Below are 19,265 nucleotides of genomic sequence, written 5' to 3'. Positions count from 1 at the left end.
CAAACGTTTTATCACAGGAATAATTGCCATTCTATAAACCAATGTTTTGCTCAGTTTACAAATTGCCTGCAATAGTTGATCCTAAAGTGGTCAACAAAAAGTCAGATAGTTACTTCATTTCTACAGGATTAGAGAGGCTGAACATTTTTTACATCCCATGTTCTCTAACTTTTTATTCCAATTTAAACCGGTGTGGTACGTGGACATGTGAGTCCAAATAATTATCTTCTTCAGTCACATCAAACATGTAGCTCAGTATATACGATGTAACCTAAGCTGGGTCCATATAATTAACTGAAGTCGTACCAAATATTTTGTGCATTATGGTAGCAAATCTGATTTTTATTTACATTTATAAAACCACAGCTTTAAAAAAGCTAATGAAATATCAATGGCAGCCTTCAGCCCAATATGCTCTGGTAGCTGAGCACCATAACATCCTTTCGTATCATGACTAGAGATCCCTTCATGATTAATTTAATCAATGTTGTATAATGAATTTACCATAGTAAAAGTCACACAATTCATGTATATACATTTACGCACTTTAAATCAAATATAAGTTGTTTTAAAATTTAACACTAATTTTCTTTAACCAAAGTATATTTAACCCTGTTTGTTGAATTCTCTCCATCTGAACATTCATCAAGAAACTTCCAGATGAAAATTTTCTATCGCTATGGAATTTTGCAATGGTGGCCATGTACTAGACTTGGGTCAAGAAAAGAACACATTTAATCCGGATTGTACTGGATCACACCATTAGGTTCATTTCGTCCAACACTGACTAGATTCTTTAACATTGATTTTACCGTACGCATTTTTGTCAGGGTGTCTAAATAATGACCTTGTAAAGGAATAGGTATGTATAAGAATTCAAATAAAGTAACTAATTGCCACTTAAAAATATGCAGAATCAAATTCTAAAACCAAAAATGACACCCATTACTGATATAGTGCGTGTTTAAAGATTTCATGACCCTATGACTTTTACTACAGCAGCTGAAAGATGTTGAATAAATTTTAGCATTCATCCTAAGTATGAGAGATGAAACATTTACAGAATCAATTTTACAATCAGATATAGAAAACCCCATGAACAATTCAAAACCAAAATATATTATTTGCTCTACACATTTTCGCGCACATATAACTATACAGCCTAGATTGTTAAGCTTTTGTACAAGCAATGCACTTGTCCCATTGTTCCAAGGTCGTTACTAAAAACACCGAAATACACATGTATTTTCATGTTCTTGGTGTTTACATCGGTGTACACACATGAATTATTTTTTGGTTTTGTTTGAATAGTAATACGAAGCAAAATAAAATATGACTGAAGCGATTTTGATAAGTATTTACTTTATTCCAAGTTATAGCATTCGACAGTCGGTCGTACTGGATTGGACACGTATCATACATAGCTGATTATTTCGTTCCGAAACGGAGGTGCTATGATAAAGACTCCTCGTTCTGGAACGGAGGTTATCTCCGGAATGGACGTGTAGGTAAGTCGGTTTAATTCAAATTTATTTCTCAAAAGCTGTAGCATTAAAAATGAAAGTAAATATATAATATAATATCGGCGAATACTTTTGATTCTTTTCACTTTTATTCTGTGTATGTATTACTACGTTTCTCTGTTTATCATATATGTCGAATGAAGTACGACTGAGTGACGCCATTACATGAATTTATCTATAAAATAGGAAAAGATTAAGCTCTAAATAATTCATATCAAAATCACATAAATTATATTTTGTTTTGTTTTATATTATTGTCCAAGCAAAAACAAGTTATAATTTTTGTGTGTTCACCGATAAATACACAGAACATGTAAATACATGTGTATTTCAGTGTCTATTTCGTTTTTCAATGTGTTTTGGTGTTTCTATTAACCCCTCTAAGGTGTGTGTCTGTGTGTGTGAGACGGGGAGAGGGAAGAACATACATATTAAAAACAGTTGCATATATACTTAAGTTGTACAACTTAATTTAAAGATCCGGTCTCACGAAGATGATGTACATGTATACAAATGACCTTTATGATAATGCTCTGCACCCCTCACATAAGCACCGAGTGAAATATCGATCGGCCGATCATATCGAATTTTGGAATCTTGCAAATCAAATATAATCGTTGCCCAATGATAATAATGATAAAAATGAACTTTGAAACAATATAACAAGACGTATGACATGTGGAGAGAACTTTGTATGTAGACATCGTCCTACCTTGTCAAACAACAACTTCGGCATTTCAGAGTAGAATGACGTTATAACTCCTCCATCAGTGCTCTCCGTCGAACAAACCGGTTCCCAAAACGAATCCTTTATAGGCTGCACTGTGTTTTTCTGATAACTCTTCGACGGCTTCTTTCGGAACGCGACCAAGACGGGCGACTTTCACGTTGTTACCCCTCGTGCGTACTACTTTATATATGGCCATATGACACAATTAATTGTACTATATGTTCTCTACATTTGTTTCTCAGTACTGACCTTTCCACTGTGTTACAATCAATAAAAATCATATGCTAATCTAAAATACCTTCAAAGATGACTTCACGGTGAAGTTCTTGTAAAAGGTTGGCAGTCGGACTCTCTAAACACCCCAAGATACCCCAGGACACCCCAAGACACCCCAAGACTCTCCAAGAACGCCCCAATATTACATATATTGGCACCAAAGCTCTCAAAAACGTATTAAGAAGCGGGGGAAGAAAAGCAAAAACAAATACGGACATGGGTATGCACCATACTTTTCTCATTTATTTTGTTATTAATTATTTATATACAAATTTTAATTTTAAATCGTGCATCAACATTTGTTACAGAGACGTTTAGAATACATGACCAAAGAGTGTTACAAGCTCCACGCGAGTGATTTCCCTTGATTTTATGTAGCGGTGAAGGAAAGTCGCTCTGTAATTCCTTTCGATTTTACATCAATGTCGTGCTTGCTATATCAGATGTAATTTACCTTATCTGTCTGATTATACAGGCCATTTAATGATTGGTACAGTCACATAAGACAATTAATTATGAACAATAACTCACAAACCACCATGTCATTTAATTCTCTGTATGAATTACTCTGTCTCAAAAGCAAATCCAGAGGACATACCAAAAATATTAGCCAAATTACAGATTGATTAAAAGAAGAAAAACGATGAAACACACATAACTGGTTTATTTTAGAAGTTATTAATTTTTTCGCAAGCATAGTAATAGAATATAAAAGGTAGACTTTCATCGTTTTACATTTATTTAAAATAGCAAGTTTCTAGCTGAAATCAGAAAAAAATATATATGAGCTATCGAATTCACATTTGTTTTTACCAAAATAACTTTCCAGTGTTTCCATAAAGAAAATATAAAATTAACTTTTTGTAAATCAGGCCATTATCAACACTATCAAACAAAAATGCAAATGTACTGACTATTGAGTTCTCTAGCAAATCGTACTTTTTTCGCATTATATTTACAAAACAAATTGCATAAAGAGCTATTGACGAACAAAACGATAGTGCAACGTATCAAAGAGTTATTGATGAGCAAATCGATAGTATAACGTATCAAAGAGTTGTCGGAAACATTACAAACTAACATCCGATATGTATTGATCCTGTCTTTCTGTACACAGACGCTTCTTACAGAACTTACAAGAGCTTTCTGGAACATATTGCTACAGAGCTAGATAGAGGTGTTGAGTCCGTGGAAGTAAGAGTGCCTGAAATGATGGAATTTGGAAGTGAGGATGAGAAGAGTATATCCAAGCCAATACAGCCTGTATTCCCCTCGGTTACACGCTATCTTTGCACTAAACATCTGAAGGATAATGTCAGGCACTTCCTTCAAAATAAAGTATGGGTGGAAAAGGGTGAACGAGATATAATAAAGACCCAACTATTTGATACCGGTGTCATCACGGACGCAAATACTACAATAGATTTTGAAAGTCGACCGGAACTTTTGGAAACAGTCATCAATGAACATCATCCAACATTTGCACCAAACTTTATAAATAACTTGAAACCCAAACTACATAAATATTTTTTTCAAAAGATAGCTGCAAAAATACTAAACGCATGAATTTGACTAATGACAATGCATTCATCAATAACATTCTAAAACTTTCCGTTGACTGGAAACCACAAAACGCACAAGATCTAATACATAAACTTTTCAGCGTGACACAGCTCCATTTCATGGTTGATAGAAGCGTTCTTTACGACAGCGCGAATTATCAGTTAACGAAAAAAGAACATATTTGTCACATACATGACAGCATCTGGAGGTGCAGATCCGAAAAGCAAACCACAGAGATTTTCGGAAACGTCCTCAAGGACATTAAACGTATATAAAAATCAAAGTACATGAAATCACTAAATGGAAAATACACCGTAATTAATAAAGCTATTATTATTATATACTACTAATTATAAAATATATATTGTGTTTTGGAAAGTTAAATGTTATTAAGAATTTACATGTATCTGTAATCGTAGTATTGATTTATTGTATAGAAGATTTCGCTACTAACTTCATGCTCATTAATAATTAAATTAGAAATAATTTTGGAAACTACAGAACATGATATATTGGCATTTAAAGTCAAACATTTAATACTCTGCAATTATTTCAAACATTGTTGGAGTCAGCCTGAAATATTGAAATTAGTAAGATGTTTTTACTAATCGTTAATTGATTCAATATTTAATTATTTACATTATGTTCTAAAAATAAAGAAATTCTATAACTGTATGATGGCTGGTAAGCTTGAAGGATATATATATATATATATATATATATATATATATATATATATATATATATATATATATATATATATATATAACGTATGAATATACAATCATCATCTATGCTAACTGATATGTTCAATTCAGAAATAGATAAATAAATAAATATTTAAGAACGGAAGACTGACAGAATTAAGAAGGATAACGAATTATTACACTAGCCTATATCACAAATGCGATGCTGTCTTTTCCCGCATATATTACAAGACAAAACAAGCTAACGAGGCCTGACATGATTATGATATTGTACACAAGGATAAAACGCCATTGTCACAATTAACACATTTCAGTTCATATTGTATCAAAATATATCCGATCGAAATGTCACAATATAAACTGTAATTACTTTAAATTAATCCACAATTTACACACGTGTGGCTCTTTTGTATAAATTTAAAGCGTGTGGTACATTTAATTTTCAAACCTTTTTATTTTCATTCAAATTAGCGTGCATTGATTATCTTAATAAAAGTGACTTTAATTATAATTAACTGTTTTCATCTTGTTTTTAAATTGCAGACATCAATGAATAACTATGTGATTAGTGGCAATGACCATTAGCAGTGTGCTAATTATTGTTTCTAAAACAAATCTGATTTTTTTATGCAAATTTCTAGTGTGCAGTAAATGTGATTTCTTTTCATTCAGATTAGCGTGCATTCATTAACTTAATAAATGTGACTTTAATTTTAATTAACTGTTGACATTTTTTTCGGCGACTTAGAGATGTGTTGGTATCTTCTTTAATTGTAGATGTCAATGAATAATGGCGTAATTAGTGGAAATTAATATCAGTGCTAATTATTATTTTCAATATGCATGAACTGGGGGCGAATTGTCCCTTGAATGGAGTCGAAATGTCTAGGGAATTTTCTTGGGGTCGAAATGTCTTGCTCCCATGTGGTATTGCTACTTATTTATAAATGTTGATGCATATTCACGTTACTGCACCCGAACACTCTTCATCGAAATGAGTTATTTCCCTTGGCAAATCTTTGACCTCGCTACTTTTTCTGTTAAATAAACACTCGCTAAATATTCACACTTTTTGTTTCTATGTTTGTTTGTGTTGTTGATGAAATTTAAAGTAGGTAACTGATTGAGTCTTGATGTGCTTTTTGACAGTCTTGGGGTGTCCTGGGATGTATTGGGGTGTCTTGGGGTGTCCTATGGTGTCTTGGGGTGTTTAGTGAGACCCGGTTGACTGTCAACAGAGCAGCATGTAAACAGAACACATATTTCACTTCCTGATCATAATCAAGGCCTTATTACTCACTGTGTACTGTCTCCGAAATACACACGGACAACCACACCCTGAGCTCATATTCTCAAGAATAAACAATTACCTTTAAATCCCTGCCAAACATGCATAAATACAATTCTTCTATCACCACAAAAATGGGAGAAAAATAAAATGTTCTAAAAATAGACTAGAACTACATTCGTTTGGTACTGAACTGGAAGTAATAATTGTGACCCAATTCCATATTTAAATTACAACCACGTGACTCACAACCCATCCCACTAGACGAAGATGGCATAGCCTATGCATGTGGTCACCTGAGATTTCCGTAGCAGCTAGTGATCTATAAGTTTCAATTAAATCGGCCCCCCTCTTATACATACTTTAACAATGAACTTATTGAATCTTCACAAACCCTAGGTTATACGATATGCACTAGTGTGCCTTTAAACGAATTCAACGGCATTAAACAGGACAATATTTTTGACAAATCTTGTAAGAACTCAGAACAAACGGTGCATAAAACAAGAAAGACGAAAAGACAACAGGATATCGTAGAAATGCATAATTGTTGCCAATATATCTAATTTAATTTTAAAATAATATATGTCTATATTCTCCTTAACTCACATCTATTTCTACTCCTTTAAACTTTAAAATCTCAATATATTGTCAGTATAAATTTGCATCATAATTTTGACCTCAATTTGCAATTACATTTACTTATATAGTTCTCAAACTGATTTTTATCTGAATATAAATCATTTATACTAAATAGGCTTGAACCGCAATGATTCAATTTGATTGTGTTGGGCACAGCTTTGTCATAATGGTATATGATGCATTTTTTAAAATAAAAAATACTATTTAAATCATGTGATATCTATTAATTATACAGAGTCAATTGACTTTTTTAAACAATAAAGTAAATATGATACGAACGATATTTAGTAGGGGGGTAAATATATCTGAATATTAGTAAACTCATTTGCACGTACATTCCACGGCATTATCAAGCGGTAGTTACATCTGCTTTTAAACATCGATAAATGTTTATGAACAAGTGATTTTCCTGACTTGTTCAGATTAATTTTGTACAAATTTAAATTGAAGTCGTGAGGAATAAACATATACAGTTTCGTCAAAGCATATATTGTAAAGTTTTAAATAGAAGCAGGGGCACACAAAAATTGCACAAACAAATCCAAATAACCAAGTCATTGTTATTTTCGCATGGAAGCTGCAAAGGTCTGATAGTATACATATACAATTCTTATCATTTTATTACTTTATCCTGCTGAGAGAATTTAATGTTCTCTTCGGCGTACCAAGCGCACTTTTATCGACAGTGATGAGAATATATATTGGCTATATATTTTAATTAGGAACAAATTTAATATAGAACTCCTGATCAAAGATTACAGAATTAAGAGATATTTCAATCAAGGAGATACATGCAAGGCTGGTGTGTTTGTCTATAAAAACGTAAACAACCTGACTCATGAGCATTTAGCTTCAATATCTGACTCTGATCTTCTGACTCTACTAAAGTCAGATAGCTCTCTTGCTCTACATCGATGATGTGGGACTCTTTACCATCAGATAATCGAAATCCCTTTTCAAACGTTATTGTGAAGGGTAATGTTGATATCAAACATATTATTACTACTACTATTACTACTACTACTACTAGTAGTAGTAGTAGTAGTAGCTGTTGTTGTTAACCAAACCAAGCGTATTAAATAGAGCATGGAAAAATGCTAAACGTGTTGATTTCAGATTACTATATATAAGATTTGTTCAGTAAAATAGTAAAATGCAGTCAACACTATATTAACATAATTTTTTTATAGCTCTATATTCAAGAAAATAAAATGTCAAAAGTGTATAGTTTTCAGCAGTTATTAAACTTAAGTTTGTCTAAATACACTAAGCCAGTCTTGGTTATTAGCTTTTTTTTAAATACATATTATTCAAACTTTTCGATCTCTAAAATATCATTATACTATCACTTTCAAAACTTGAACAAGAGTAAAATTAACAAACCGAGATATCTATATCACCATCATCTGAAATTTGCAACTTAACTCTTGCTTTCAGAAGGTCATAACAATGTGTCTTCTCTGTTATTTCTTTATGTAAATGCTGAAGAGTTTCCGTTTATGTTTTGATTTATCATTTTTATAAGATGTAAAAGTTGCCTTTACTCAAGAAGATACATCAAATTACCGAATGTTTAGTTGCATTGCACATCCCATTTTATACAAATATAATTTGCGTTGTTCACCAGCAACATTTATTTCTCTTAAAGAATCTTTGTTAATTTCTCTCTCCTTTTTCATGTCGTACTGGATAAATTGAATGTTATAATTAATAATGGTATTGTGCCTTTTAGAAAAAAATAGATCAGTTATTGAGCAGTTGCTTTTATTTCTATAAGCTAACAAATTTATACCTTCAACAATATCTTTCCTTATGTGTTCATTATTTATTTATTTATTTATTTATTTATCTATTTATTTATTTTGACCCGAGATGAATATAACGATTTCAATCAACATTTAGGTCAAATGAGTATTCCACTATGTTTTAGCAGTGTCTTAGTTTTCTGAGATACAAATTTTCGTTTAGTAAGTAAATGCAGAATCATACAACCATGTTGTTAGCGTTGTCTTGTTGTGCTTATCCCTTTCTACTCCGATATAACTCTATCATATTAACATTACATTTCACAGCATGCTGCGTTAAAAACCTTTTAACAGTACATGCAAAGTTTGATATCCTCCAGCATTTATTGAGTTATTCCATTCTGAATTAGTAGCGTTTATTTTCTCTTAAGCACAAGATTATCATTTTTTGTTTCTTCCCTTACTGTTTTTAATAAGTTCAAGAGAAAACTATCTTCAGAACAAGTTAAAATTGTATTTCTGGGCAACACACTTGTATGGTTAAACTAATTTGAATATTAAATTGATTAAACCATTATCATGGCCATCATCAACGTATAATAGGTATTTTTATTATTAACTGATGATGATATAATCTACTAATCCGATTTCTAACTGCCAAATACTTCAATCATTTCAAATTATTAAAATAAAACTGTATGTGGTCAAACTCTACAGGTAGGTTTCTTCCTCTTTTACAGAGGTCAAATTTTTGTTTGAAAACTCTTTCATTAGTGGCATGTATATCGAGACTTTCGTTCTTTGATCTTTTACTTTGTGCTTTGTTTGCTTAATTTTATATTTCCGTAAGGTATTGCTTCCATATTAGAATGAGATTAAATATATTTAATGCAAAATAATATTTATAACTGTCCACGATGATGCTCATCGTATTAGTATCTCCAATACGCCCACTGCTGCTGCTACTGCTATTACTATTACTGCAAATAATAATTATGATAAAAACAGAAAAGAGCATGCTAGCACATGATGTTAAAGTTCACTCAGTAGGTGATGATAAATATTTGTTTTGGGTTTTTTAATAAATATTTGGCATCTTTATAAAATGCAACTTTAACCTTGAATAAATGATGACAACGAAATTCAAGCGTACTCTGAAAAGTATCACTTAATGAGCAGACTTCATATAATAATAGAGTGTTCCCTTTCTCAAAGCTATATTTAAATTGCATCACAGGAAACCTAGTGATATGAACTGTATTCAGTGTGAAGCCGTCTAATCGGATATAAGCTGGATAGTTACAGCCATTAGCAGCGAGTCTACGAAAAGCATCATCAAATTACTGGTCTTATTGTCACATCCAGCAAAGCTAAATTTATAAACGGCTACATTCAGCAGATACACCTAAAGATAGAAATATCATATGCGAAACTTCCCTTAATAATATATATATATATATATATATATATATATATATATATATATATATATATATATATATATATATATATATATATATATATATATATCACCGCAAAATCTTCCAGTGTAAAAGTAATGCACATATAAACAGCCATCACATCAGCTTTGAAGAGGTGATTTCTAAAAACAGTTACATAACTTTGCAATGATTCAATCTAACTTACCTTGTATCGGGATGCTCCTAGAAGAACTTGGCAGTTCAATAAAAGGAGTGTTGCAATATATATATATAACGTTCATTATCCAATGAGCAGAGGTTAAATTACGGGGGAGGAGCAAATCCTCGATTAAGGTGGAGTTTAAGTAAAGATTGCATAATCATTGACAACTAGCAATGAAGCGTTATCTTTTGTCAAGGCAGTTAAGTTCGTCCGTTTAAGCAGTTGCAATAATACATGCAGACCGTGAGGTCCAACTTGTAAAACCTCTCGTAAATTGCTCCTATATACTACAGCTATAACCACAGATACACCTACATAGCGTAACGGAGCTTTCTGAATCAAGGTAAGAACGAATACGTTACAATAAGTTGAAACTCAGCTACAAACAGATAAAGTTTACATTCCTATATTGAAAACACGGTTTATAACTCTCCATTTAACAAGCGCAAGCAGACATATCTATTCACAACCTACAAGTAAATAGGTAAAGAAGCGGATATACATATAGTTCCATACTCCTCAAATAAAGGCTGTATTTTGCATGCATATGCATCCTGTTATTGATTAAATTGAATGCATAGCTTTATATCAAGCTTTTATTTTCATCTTAGTCATATAACACCCAGAGATAAAGTTCAATGTGTATGCTATATTCTTGAATTCCGTAAAACAAATTAAATATGTGCATGCATTACAATCTCTCTCTCTCTCTCTCTCTCTTCGTTGTACACCATAATCTTTAATTTGTGCTACGGTTTGAATTCGAAAGCAATTCTTCAAAACATACAATTTTAATTATTCTTAAAGTAATACTTAAAAACTTCAAACTTAGAGGAAAGAAAAAGAAAATTTTTAATATAAATATATAGATAAATATAAATAAACAATTAAAGTCGCAAAATTGCAAGTTACCCAGTATGTTTGAATAATGGAAATTAAAGAACAGCCATTATTTGAAGTCTGGACTTCAACCGCTATATGTGTCATAATGAATCCTCATCGCTCTCTTACATCGCCATCATTTTCTTGTTAGCTTATATAAAAGCGAACGGTTTGCTGTTATCAATGCATTACTTAGCAAACATACAACCGTCCATTGTGAGAAACCAATAATAGTTCGCTTTGTCCCATCTTAATATTAGGACTTTAATACAGTTCTGACTGTTTGATTACTGAAGTCATATATTTTAGAAGCCCCCCAGATTCCTATTTCCTTCATTTCCCTGATTTAAGTCTGGTAAGATTAACTTCACGATCATCTGACATCTGTCGCAACAAATCGTATTCAGATTCACAAATTATATTCCAACCATATATGTTAAGAAGGGACAGGTCCAAGTTGAATTTTCCATTCCCAGCATCCATAAAGCCATCAGCCGTTTATTTTGGATTCAAGAGCTGAACATTGTGAAAATAGGTAATTTCATTTCTGATGTATTGTTCAAGATGAACTTTGCTCCAATTTATTTATTTTCTTGTCTTATATTTTAATTGATTATTCGTTTTCAAAAATGGAAAATTGGTTCTCGAATAAGCAGAATTGTATTTTTATACTTGTTGATTTTCTTTGTGAGGGTTAAGAGAGGTTGATTGATAATGAACTGGATAGTATTCATGAGATTGATGGAAGTATGTAATTGGTGATATTATATAGCACAGTTGCATGGAAAGTATATTTGAGATACTGAACGACTTACCTTCACATTCTGCAGCACGCCCTGTCTTTAGATTTTCATCATTCTCGATAGTGTGTGGTGTCCCAAACATTCCCTGCGTTCATTAGAAAGAATTATCTCGGTATAGCGATGTGGTAGAGACGGAAAACAGTGTAAGAATTTTATATTCTTTTCGTTTATCGCAACGGCGGCCATTTGCAAGGGAATATAAGAGAGAGAGAGGTAAAAGTTCCACAAATGTAAGACAAAAATATAATTTTAATTCCGAATTCGCTCTACATACGTAATTTGACTTCAAATAATATACACACTAGTACTTAGTTCACTTTAAAGTATAGTTATAAAAGAAATGTTTACTATTTCCTTAAGCTAATGAAAGTTTTCACCAACGTATGCACATCGACATAGTTTCGGTTATTTATGAATTGCTCAAAATCTTATTGAAAATTTGAAACATGCTGTAAATCATGTTTATGATAAGATACAAAAAATAAAGGTAATTTTGAAGTCTTCGAAAATATGAGTTAGAAGAAACATTCCTCAGAATAATCCTTAGACTATCTGATGCCGAAAAGGCAAAACAAATACGGGTCCACTCAAACTTAGGATAACAGGATATTGGCTCAAATGTTAAATATTGATCATTGGTTACGTTATAAAAATTTCGCAACAGTAATTGTGCCAGATTCCTAGCTCACAATCTATATAATGAAGCATTAGAGTGGGTGCCTGAAGTGTTACAATTTTAATATGTATGGAAATATGTTGTTACAAATATTAAAAATATTCAGAAATCTACTTTAGAATTGAATATAATATGATGCTACTTGTTGTTATGTACGTATTAGTCAGGCACACCACTCAATCTTTGAGAAGAATATTTTATGAGACATATTTGTTTTCGAATATATATTCCCAACCTCTTTTAATAGTTCAGGCTACCAGCGTCCTGACTGTTTTTCTTGTTCTTTTTCACTATCCGAATCTTATTAAATCTGTTTTCGGAAACTGTGTATTTTCCTTGCATCAAAGGGCTTTCGAAAACCGACAAATTGATGTTTAATGATAAAACGATTGACAAAATGAAAAAAAATTGGCATATGGTATGTAGTAAATTAAATTTTAAAGTGTGTATTTGCCATATAGTTATATTATAACGTAGCGCATATATATATATATATATATATATATATATATATATATATATATATATATATATATATTCATTTGAAATGTGACGAAGCCAATGAAGCAAAGTTTTTATAATGATTATGTTCATAATCTCTTCTTTTTATCTTCACCCTGAACTGCTACTGCTACTGCCGCTATTACTATGATTTCTACTAATAACTTATAGTTCAACTATCGTAATCATTATGATGATGCATTTGTTTTTCCTTGTGTCTGTTGATGTCAATCATGCTCATGAAAAAGGAAGTGATTTCGTTTCTTAAAACAACCTGTGTAAATTCCGATTTTAATACTGTACCATGTATTTTGGATACATTTGCTTAATTGGCAGTGTGCATATCAGGTGACATACTTTTAACTATTGTTATTAATATTTAGATAATGACCGTTGCATGTTTATATCTGGAAAATATCAATGTCAATCCGAAAAGAATATTATGGTCTTAATATTCTGAAGATTTAAATTAAAAACTGGATTTCGAATTCATTGCAATACAATGACACATACTGCTGTTAAGTAGTTGATACATACATTCGGTGTAGTTGGTAGAATATTGCTGTATTCAATCGGTATGTTTCCATATTTTAAACATATTGTATCATGCAAGACAATTATGTGACTTAAAATACTGTGTGCTAGACTTACTACCTCTTCTGGTAGTCTATAGTGTTTTATTGTGCCTCGGATGCTTATTGTTTTCAAAGGCGGCAACAAATGGTGTGGTTTGTATGCTTATGGTACAAAAAAAAATAGCCCAAACTGACCTAGCTTACAGAAAATTCACAATACATACACTTTGCACACTTCGTCGAGTTCTTCTAGGAAGGTTATATCCTTGAGATGAAACATGAAAAGTTCTCTGTCATAGAATTATTTGCAAAGCAGAATTATTTAATAATTAAGTACGAAATGGAAGCATTTATAGATTACAAACTCATCATTAAAGATTTTTGCAATATTTTCAGCACTTTGAGTTTGCATAAAGCATATGTTCTGATTTTCATTACAGTTTCTTCAGGACAAATGGGAGGAAGCACGTGTTACAACTGTTATGAGAAGGTGGAAAGAAAGCTTGGATCTGTGTTTGCTAGATATGGACGCTTGGTTGCCAGACATCCTTGGAAATTTATAATGGTTACCATCTTACTGAATGGGCTACTGTCTATTGGAATGATCCGGATGCAGGTGGAAACTGACGTGACGAATGTCTATACCCCCATTAACAGTGACGCCAACAAGGACAGTGAACGTGTCAAAGCCTTATTTCCAGATCTATCTGGGTCAGACTTTGTCGGTTTACAACAAATGCCTGATCTGGGTCGCCAAGCCGAAATAATTATTCGAGCGGTATCAGGTAACGTTCTCGATCGCATCATCCTCGGTGAAGTGGAGAGGATATATAAATACGTAAGAGAAATCAGCATTGATAAGAATGGTGTTAGCATAAATTATACGGATATTTGCGCCCGAAATAGATTCGGTTGCGCAGTTGAGGGGGACTTCTTCTTTTCTCCTGAGTTTCTGTCGGCAGTTGGAGCTGATAATATCACATTTCCATATTTCTACCACCAGAAGTTTGACCCTATATACTATGAGACTTTGGTGGGAGCTTTTACTTCTAATGGAACACACTTGACTTCAGCACAAATGTTGCGTCTTCGGTTCAACATCAGAACAGATAGATCAAATTCGGACTCAGTATTATCCTGGGAAAATGAATTTATTTTCAGAATGAAATCGTTTCTTTCCAGCACTATTGAAATCACGTATATGCATTCTAAATCTATGGAACAGGAACTCGATAAAAACATTTCTGGAGACATTATCCTTTTTGCTATTACCTTCACTCTCATGATTACATACTCCTGTGTTGCCACTTTTACAGCGAGATGTGACGCTGTTGGCCAAAGAGTAAATCTTGGGTATCCTGGGGTCATTGCTGCTGCTATTTCAATAGCATCTTCGTTTGGAATTGTCAGCGCATGTGGAGTGAGTTTTGTCAGCATTGTGGGCGTGGTTCCTTTTTTAATAATAGGTAGCGTATGTATTATTTAATATATATCCATACCCGAAATATTTTGCAATTTCAAGACAAGCACAACATTTGTAAGCCAACAATGGACAGGACTACCTATTTATTTTGAGGAAAATTTGTAAATATGGTAAAACATTGCTAAAACAGTTAAACAGTTAATAAAGAAAAATAAGTAAATATGTTAGACATTTGTCTCACATATTTACTTATTTTTCTTTATTAACTTCAACACCCAATTTAATTTTTGTTAAAGCAAATTGCATATTGCATGTGATTGTTGGCAAGAGATCTAAAAATCAAATAACTCCCTCTGGTTTACGATATTGAAGTTTTTTTTCTAGCTTTAGAATTCTATTGAAACGACATTAAAATAATTATCTGGCAATGTAATCTCATTTTAAAGTCAAATAGTTATAAGATTTTATAAGTTTTATTTAAAACTCTTTCTGGATCAGATGAATAAATTCGATAATATGATTGGCTAAGTCAGAAATCCCGATTCTGCACCTTCCATTAATCGTTCTGACTATTCATCTGCAAAGTGTGAGACCTACTTAATTAACATTATACTTTATCATAATAGCCTTTCACCACCTCATCCACTGTAACTTTGTATAATTGTTCAATCAATGACATTTGCAGGTGTACTTGAACGTTGCCTCGGGTTCTTAATACTTATGTGTTTTATAACGGATGGAGAGTGCTAATGAATATATCATCCCTAAAGAAGACTCCACATTAAGTGTAGAAATCTATATAAAATAGGTTTGCCATTTAAAAAACAGATGCAAGACACCAGTGACTGTATTGTAGTAAATTTATTTCAATTTTATGGTTTTCTTATTAGAGACGTGCGTAAAGTGCCTTTTTTGAATGAATATGTTTTCAACGCTGATAGCTATAACATTCGTTGTTAGACACATCATACTGAAATAAAAATAAAGATCTGACGAAGATGCAAATAACAGCTATTAGAATGGTCTTCCAGAGATTACAAATTGTTTCTTCACTCATTGTCAAGAGGCATTCTTTTATCTTATGCAGGTATTGGGGTGGATGATATGTTTATCCTACTCTCAGGACTTGCCGGAGCCCAAGACAAAAAAAGCGTGGAGGAAAAGATTGCCGAAACTATGCGAACAAGTGGGGTTGCCATCACGATTACTTCTGTTACAGATCTACTTGCATTTGCCGCTGGAGCTTCCTCGGTCTTCCTGAGCGTCAGGAATTTTTGCATCTACACAGGTGAGAATTATTTTGTATATATCTAAATGAAAGATTGCTAGTCTGTCATTATTAACAAACTACCACTCCATACAATGAGCATTTATTTATGATTTAGGTATTGAATTCTAGAGAGGGACGTAGTTTTAACTGTGAAGACTCACTCGCTTTTGCAAACGTCATTATACTATGATTGCATGATAGTTTGGCATAAACAATGACAAACTACTAATGGTTATAAAAGGGAAAATGAGAATGTTCCTAGTCTTAGTGATACTGGTTTGCATTTATATTTCAGGTGTTGCTGTGATAATTTGCTACTTGAACCAAGCAACACTTTTTGTGGCATGCATGACATTACATGAGCAACGTGTAGAATCCAAGAGGCATTGTATGACATGCTTACGCGTGCTGACCAAGAACGAAGCAAAGGAAAAAGGAAACAGTGGACTTCACATTTTCTGCTGCGCTGGATCTCCACCCAAGTCACGAACAGAGGCGGAGAGCTTTCTAGACAAATTTCCTGGTTGGCTAATTCCAAAAATTGTTCTTAAACGCCCTCTTAAAATTTTCATACTTCTGATGTTTGCTGGATATCTTGGTGTATCAATATATGGTGTCACAACAATGAAGCAGGGTCTTGAGTTAAAAAATTTGGTGTCTGAAAAGTCATACTTTTATAAATATAGACAATTGCTTGATGACAATTTTAGAGAACTTACACCTGTGTCATTCGTTGTTCCCGACACTTTTCTATATTCTAGCACTGTTACGCAAGATGCAGTTGGAAATCTTTTGACAAATGCTAAGTCTAACCCCAGTATTAATGATAATTTTCAGATTAGTTGGTTATCTGCCTATAAGGAATCACCATTTTATAATGACTCTTCTGAAGATAATTTTGTAACCAATCTAGAATCACGATTCTTGACGTATCCACTTTATCAGAGGTTTAAAAATGATGTAATAATAAACTCTCTATCTAAAAGAATCACAGCATCCAGGTTTTATATCATGTCTGAGAACCTTAAATCAACAACCGATCAAGGACAATTAATGTTGGATATGCGCGATGTCGCTAAGTCGTCGTCGTTATCACCATTCGCTTTTTCCCCCGCTTTTATTTTCTATGAACAGTACGTGGCAGTTCTTCCACAAACTTTACAGACGGTAGGGATTGCAGTTGCAATAGTTTTCTTCGTTACCGTTTTGTTTATGCCACATCCCCTATTACTGATTTACGTGACGATCACTGTAGTTATGATAATGATTGGAATCCTAGGCTTTCTTTCGTTTCTTGGGTTAACATTAAGTACAATTACCATGATTCACATAATAATGAGTGTAGGTTTTTCAGTGGATTATGCTGCACACATTTGTCATGGTTACATGATTGCTGATGGCAGTACTAGAGACGATAGGGTAAAGGAAGCTGTGATAAGATCGGGAGCTCCCATTTTCCATGGCGCAGCATCATCTCTCCTGGGCGTGATAACCCTTGCTGCTGCTGCATCTTACATATTCCGCTCCTTTTTTAGAGTAATGATCCTTGTTATTGTCTTTGGCTTGGCTCATGCCGTATTTTTCCTTCCCGTGGTACTATCATTCATTGGCCCTCACAGAGCAAAAGTTGCGAATCAGATACAGAGAAATACGCAATCCAGTAATAATGCAGGAAGCGCATTTTGATTAACTTAGAAACATCAATAATAAGGATAGATGGGGCGTTAAAAAGAGTGATTTAGTTTTAGATCATTTATTTGTCACATTTAAATTTTCCTATAACCCAAAACTTCTGCTTAAGGTATCAAAAATATGAATGCAATGTGAAAAGTTGCAAACGTCTTAATCCAGGAATACACGCATATTATGTATACATTTGTGTATAATCCTTTATACTACTGTTGTGTATATTACTCCTATCAAACTTTGATCCGTTATATAGGAATAGAAACGTCTGAATATATGGACTTTTGAGTGATAGATACACTGCAAAACAACTATTTGTCTATTATATTACCCTTTCATCAGTGCTTTTACAAAACATTATTGTTACTACTTAAAGATAGGATCTCTGACAACTCATTCTCATCCAATCAGATAGAACATGCAAGGATTCTAAATGAAAAACACTGATTTATTGACTCTATTCACTCATTTATTTTATAATTGTAGCTGAAATCGACGTGATCCATGACAAAAGAAATAGGTGGACTAAAAATGTGTTGTTAATGACTGTTTTACAAATTCACAATTCCTTTGAAAGATGATATGTTATGAACAAAACAAAATCTTCACCTGGCTTTTATCCCTTTCTTAATCAGTTTCTGCTATAGTAGAAAATGCAGGATGAGATACACTCACACACTCACACATACACACATAAAATTATTGCATTGTTGATACTCATATATATATATATATATATATATATATATATATATATATATATATATATATATATATATATATATATACACAGTGGAGCCTCGTTAATCCGGACACATTCGTTCCCAGTGAATATGTCCGGATTAACGAGCTTTCCGGATAATTGAATCATGCACATTTTTATTTTACGATGTCATCACACCGTATACATGTACATGTATATGCTAGCTGTAATTGTACTGTATATTCAATAATGGTTGAAATAAATTAATGAATACTTCTACTGACGTGTGTTTATTTCATATTATTATTAACATGCGATTGTACATACATGTACAGTAAATATAAGTTTAGACAATGAAGACTTTGTTCATGTCGACACTCTCTGCTTCCCCTCATACAATTTGCCTTTGATGCCCCGCCGATTTTTGGAATTTTGTAGCCAACCACGAGAATATGCAAAGTCAGTGATATCTCACGTTACGGTAAACTAATGAAATGCAGTCATTTCTATTAGTCGTATTTTACAGCTGTTATTGTTGCTAATGAGCTGATAATTGACGTCCACATTTTATTCTGATATGAAGCCCTATACTGTCCACAGCTTAAATCAATTAACTGTATTTGTACAG

General features: G+C 32.8%; 1 protein-coding gene across 3 annotated transcripts; it reads left to right on the top strand.

Annotated features, from left to right (window-relative positions):
- Positions 1–1,410: 1,410 nt before the first annotated feature.
- On the top strand, positions 1,411–18,920 carry LOC149772484 (patched domain-containing protein 3-like). 3 transcript variants are annotated; one of them, XM_089947695.1, is made up of 4 exons: positions 1,411–1,508; positions 13,996–15,021; positions 16,066–16,266; positions 16,544–18,920. In XM_089947695.1, the coding sequence occupies exons 2-4, from the start codon at positions 14,010–14,012 to the stop codon at positions 17,932–17,934; spliced, it is 2,604 nt and encodes an 867-aa protein (XP_089803821.1). In that variant the 5' UTR covers positions 1,411–1,508; positions 13,996–14,009; the 3' UTR covers positions 17,935–18,920. The 3 variants fall into 3 exon arrangements, with proteins under 3 accessions (XP_089803821.1, XP_089803822.1, XP_089803820.1); XM_089947696.1 differs by lacking the exon at positions 1,411–1,508 and adding an exon at positions 10,327–10,461 and having other exon boundaries at positions 13,996–14,340; XM_089947694.1 differs by lacking the exon at positions 1,411–1,508 and adding an exon at positions 10,327–10,461.
- Positions 18,921–19,265: the final 345 nt, after the last annotated feature.

Source organism: Sinohyriopsis cumingii, unplaced genomic scaffold, assembly GCF_028554795.1.
Source record: "Sinohyriopsis cumingii isolate HCF-2022 unplaced genomic scaffold, ASM2855479v2 utg001437l, whole genome shotgun sequence".
In the NCBI taxonomy this organism is placed as follows: domain Eukaryota; kingdom Metazoa; phylum Mollusca; class Bivalvia; order Unionida; family Unionidae; genus Sinohyriopsis; species Sinohyriopsis cumingii.
The sequence above is the reverse complement of the archived record's forward strand: the minus strand, read 5'-3'. Positions and strand labels throughout refer to the sequence as shown.

Coding starts and splice junctions, on each gene's coding strand:
- LOC149772484 (XM_089947695.1), top strand. CDS start 14,010: ATGGGAGGAAGCACGTGTTACAACTGTTATGAGAAGGTGGAAAGAAAG. Junction 15,022..16,065: donor GGTTCCTTTTTTAATAATAG/GTAGCGTATGTA, acceptor TATCTTATGCAG/GTATTGGGGTGGATGATATG. Junction 16,267..16,543: donor GAATTTTTGCATCTACACAG/GTGAGAATTATT, acceptor TTTATATTTCAG/GTGTTGCTGTGATAATTTGC.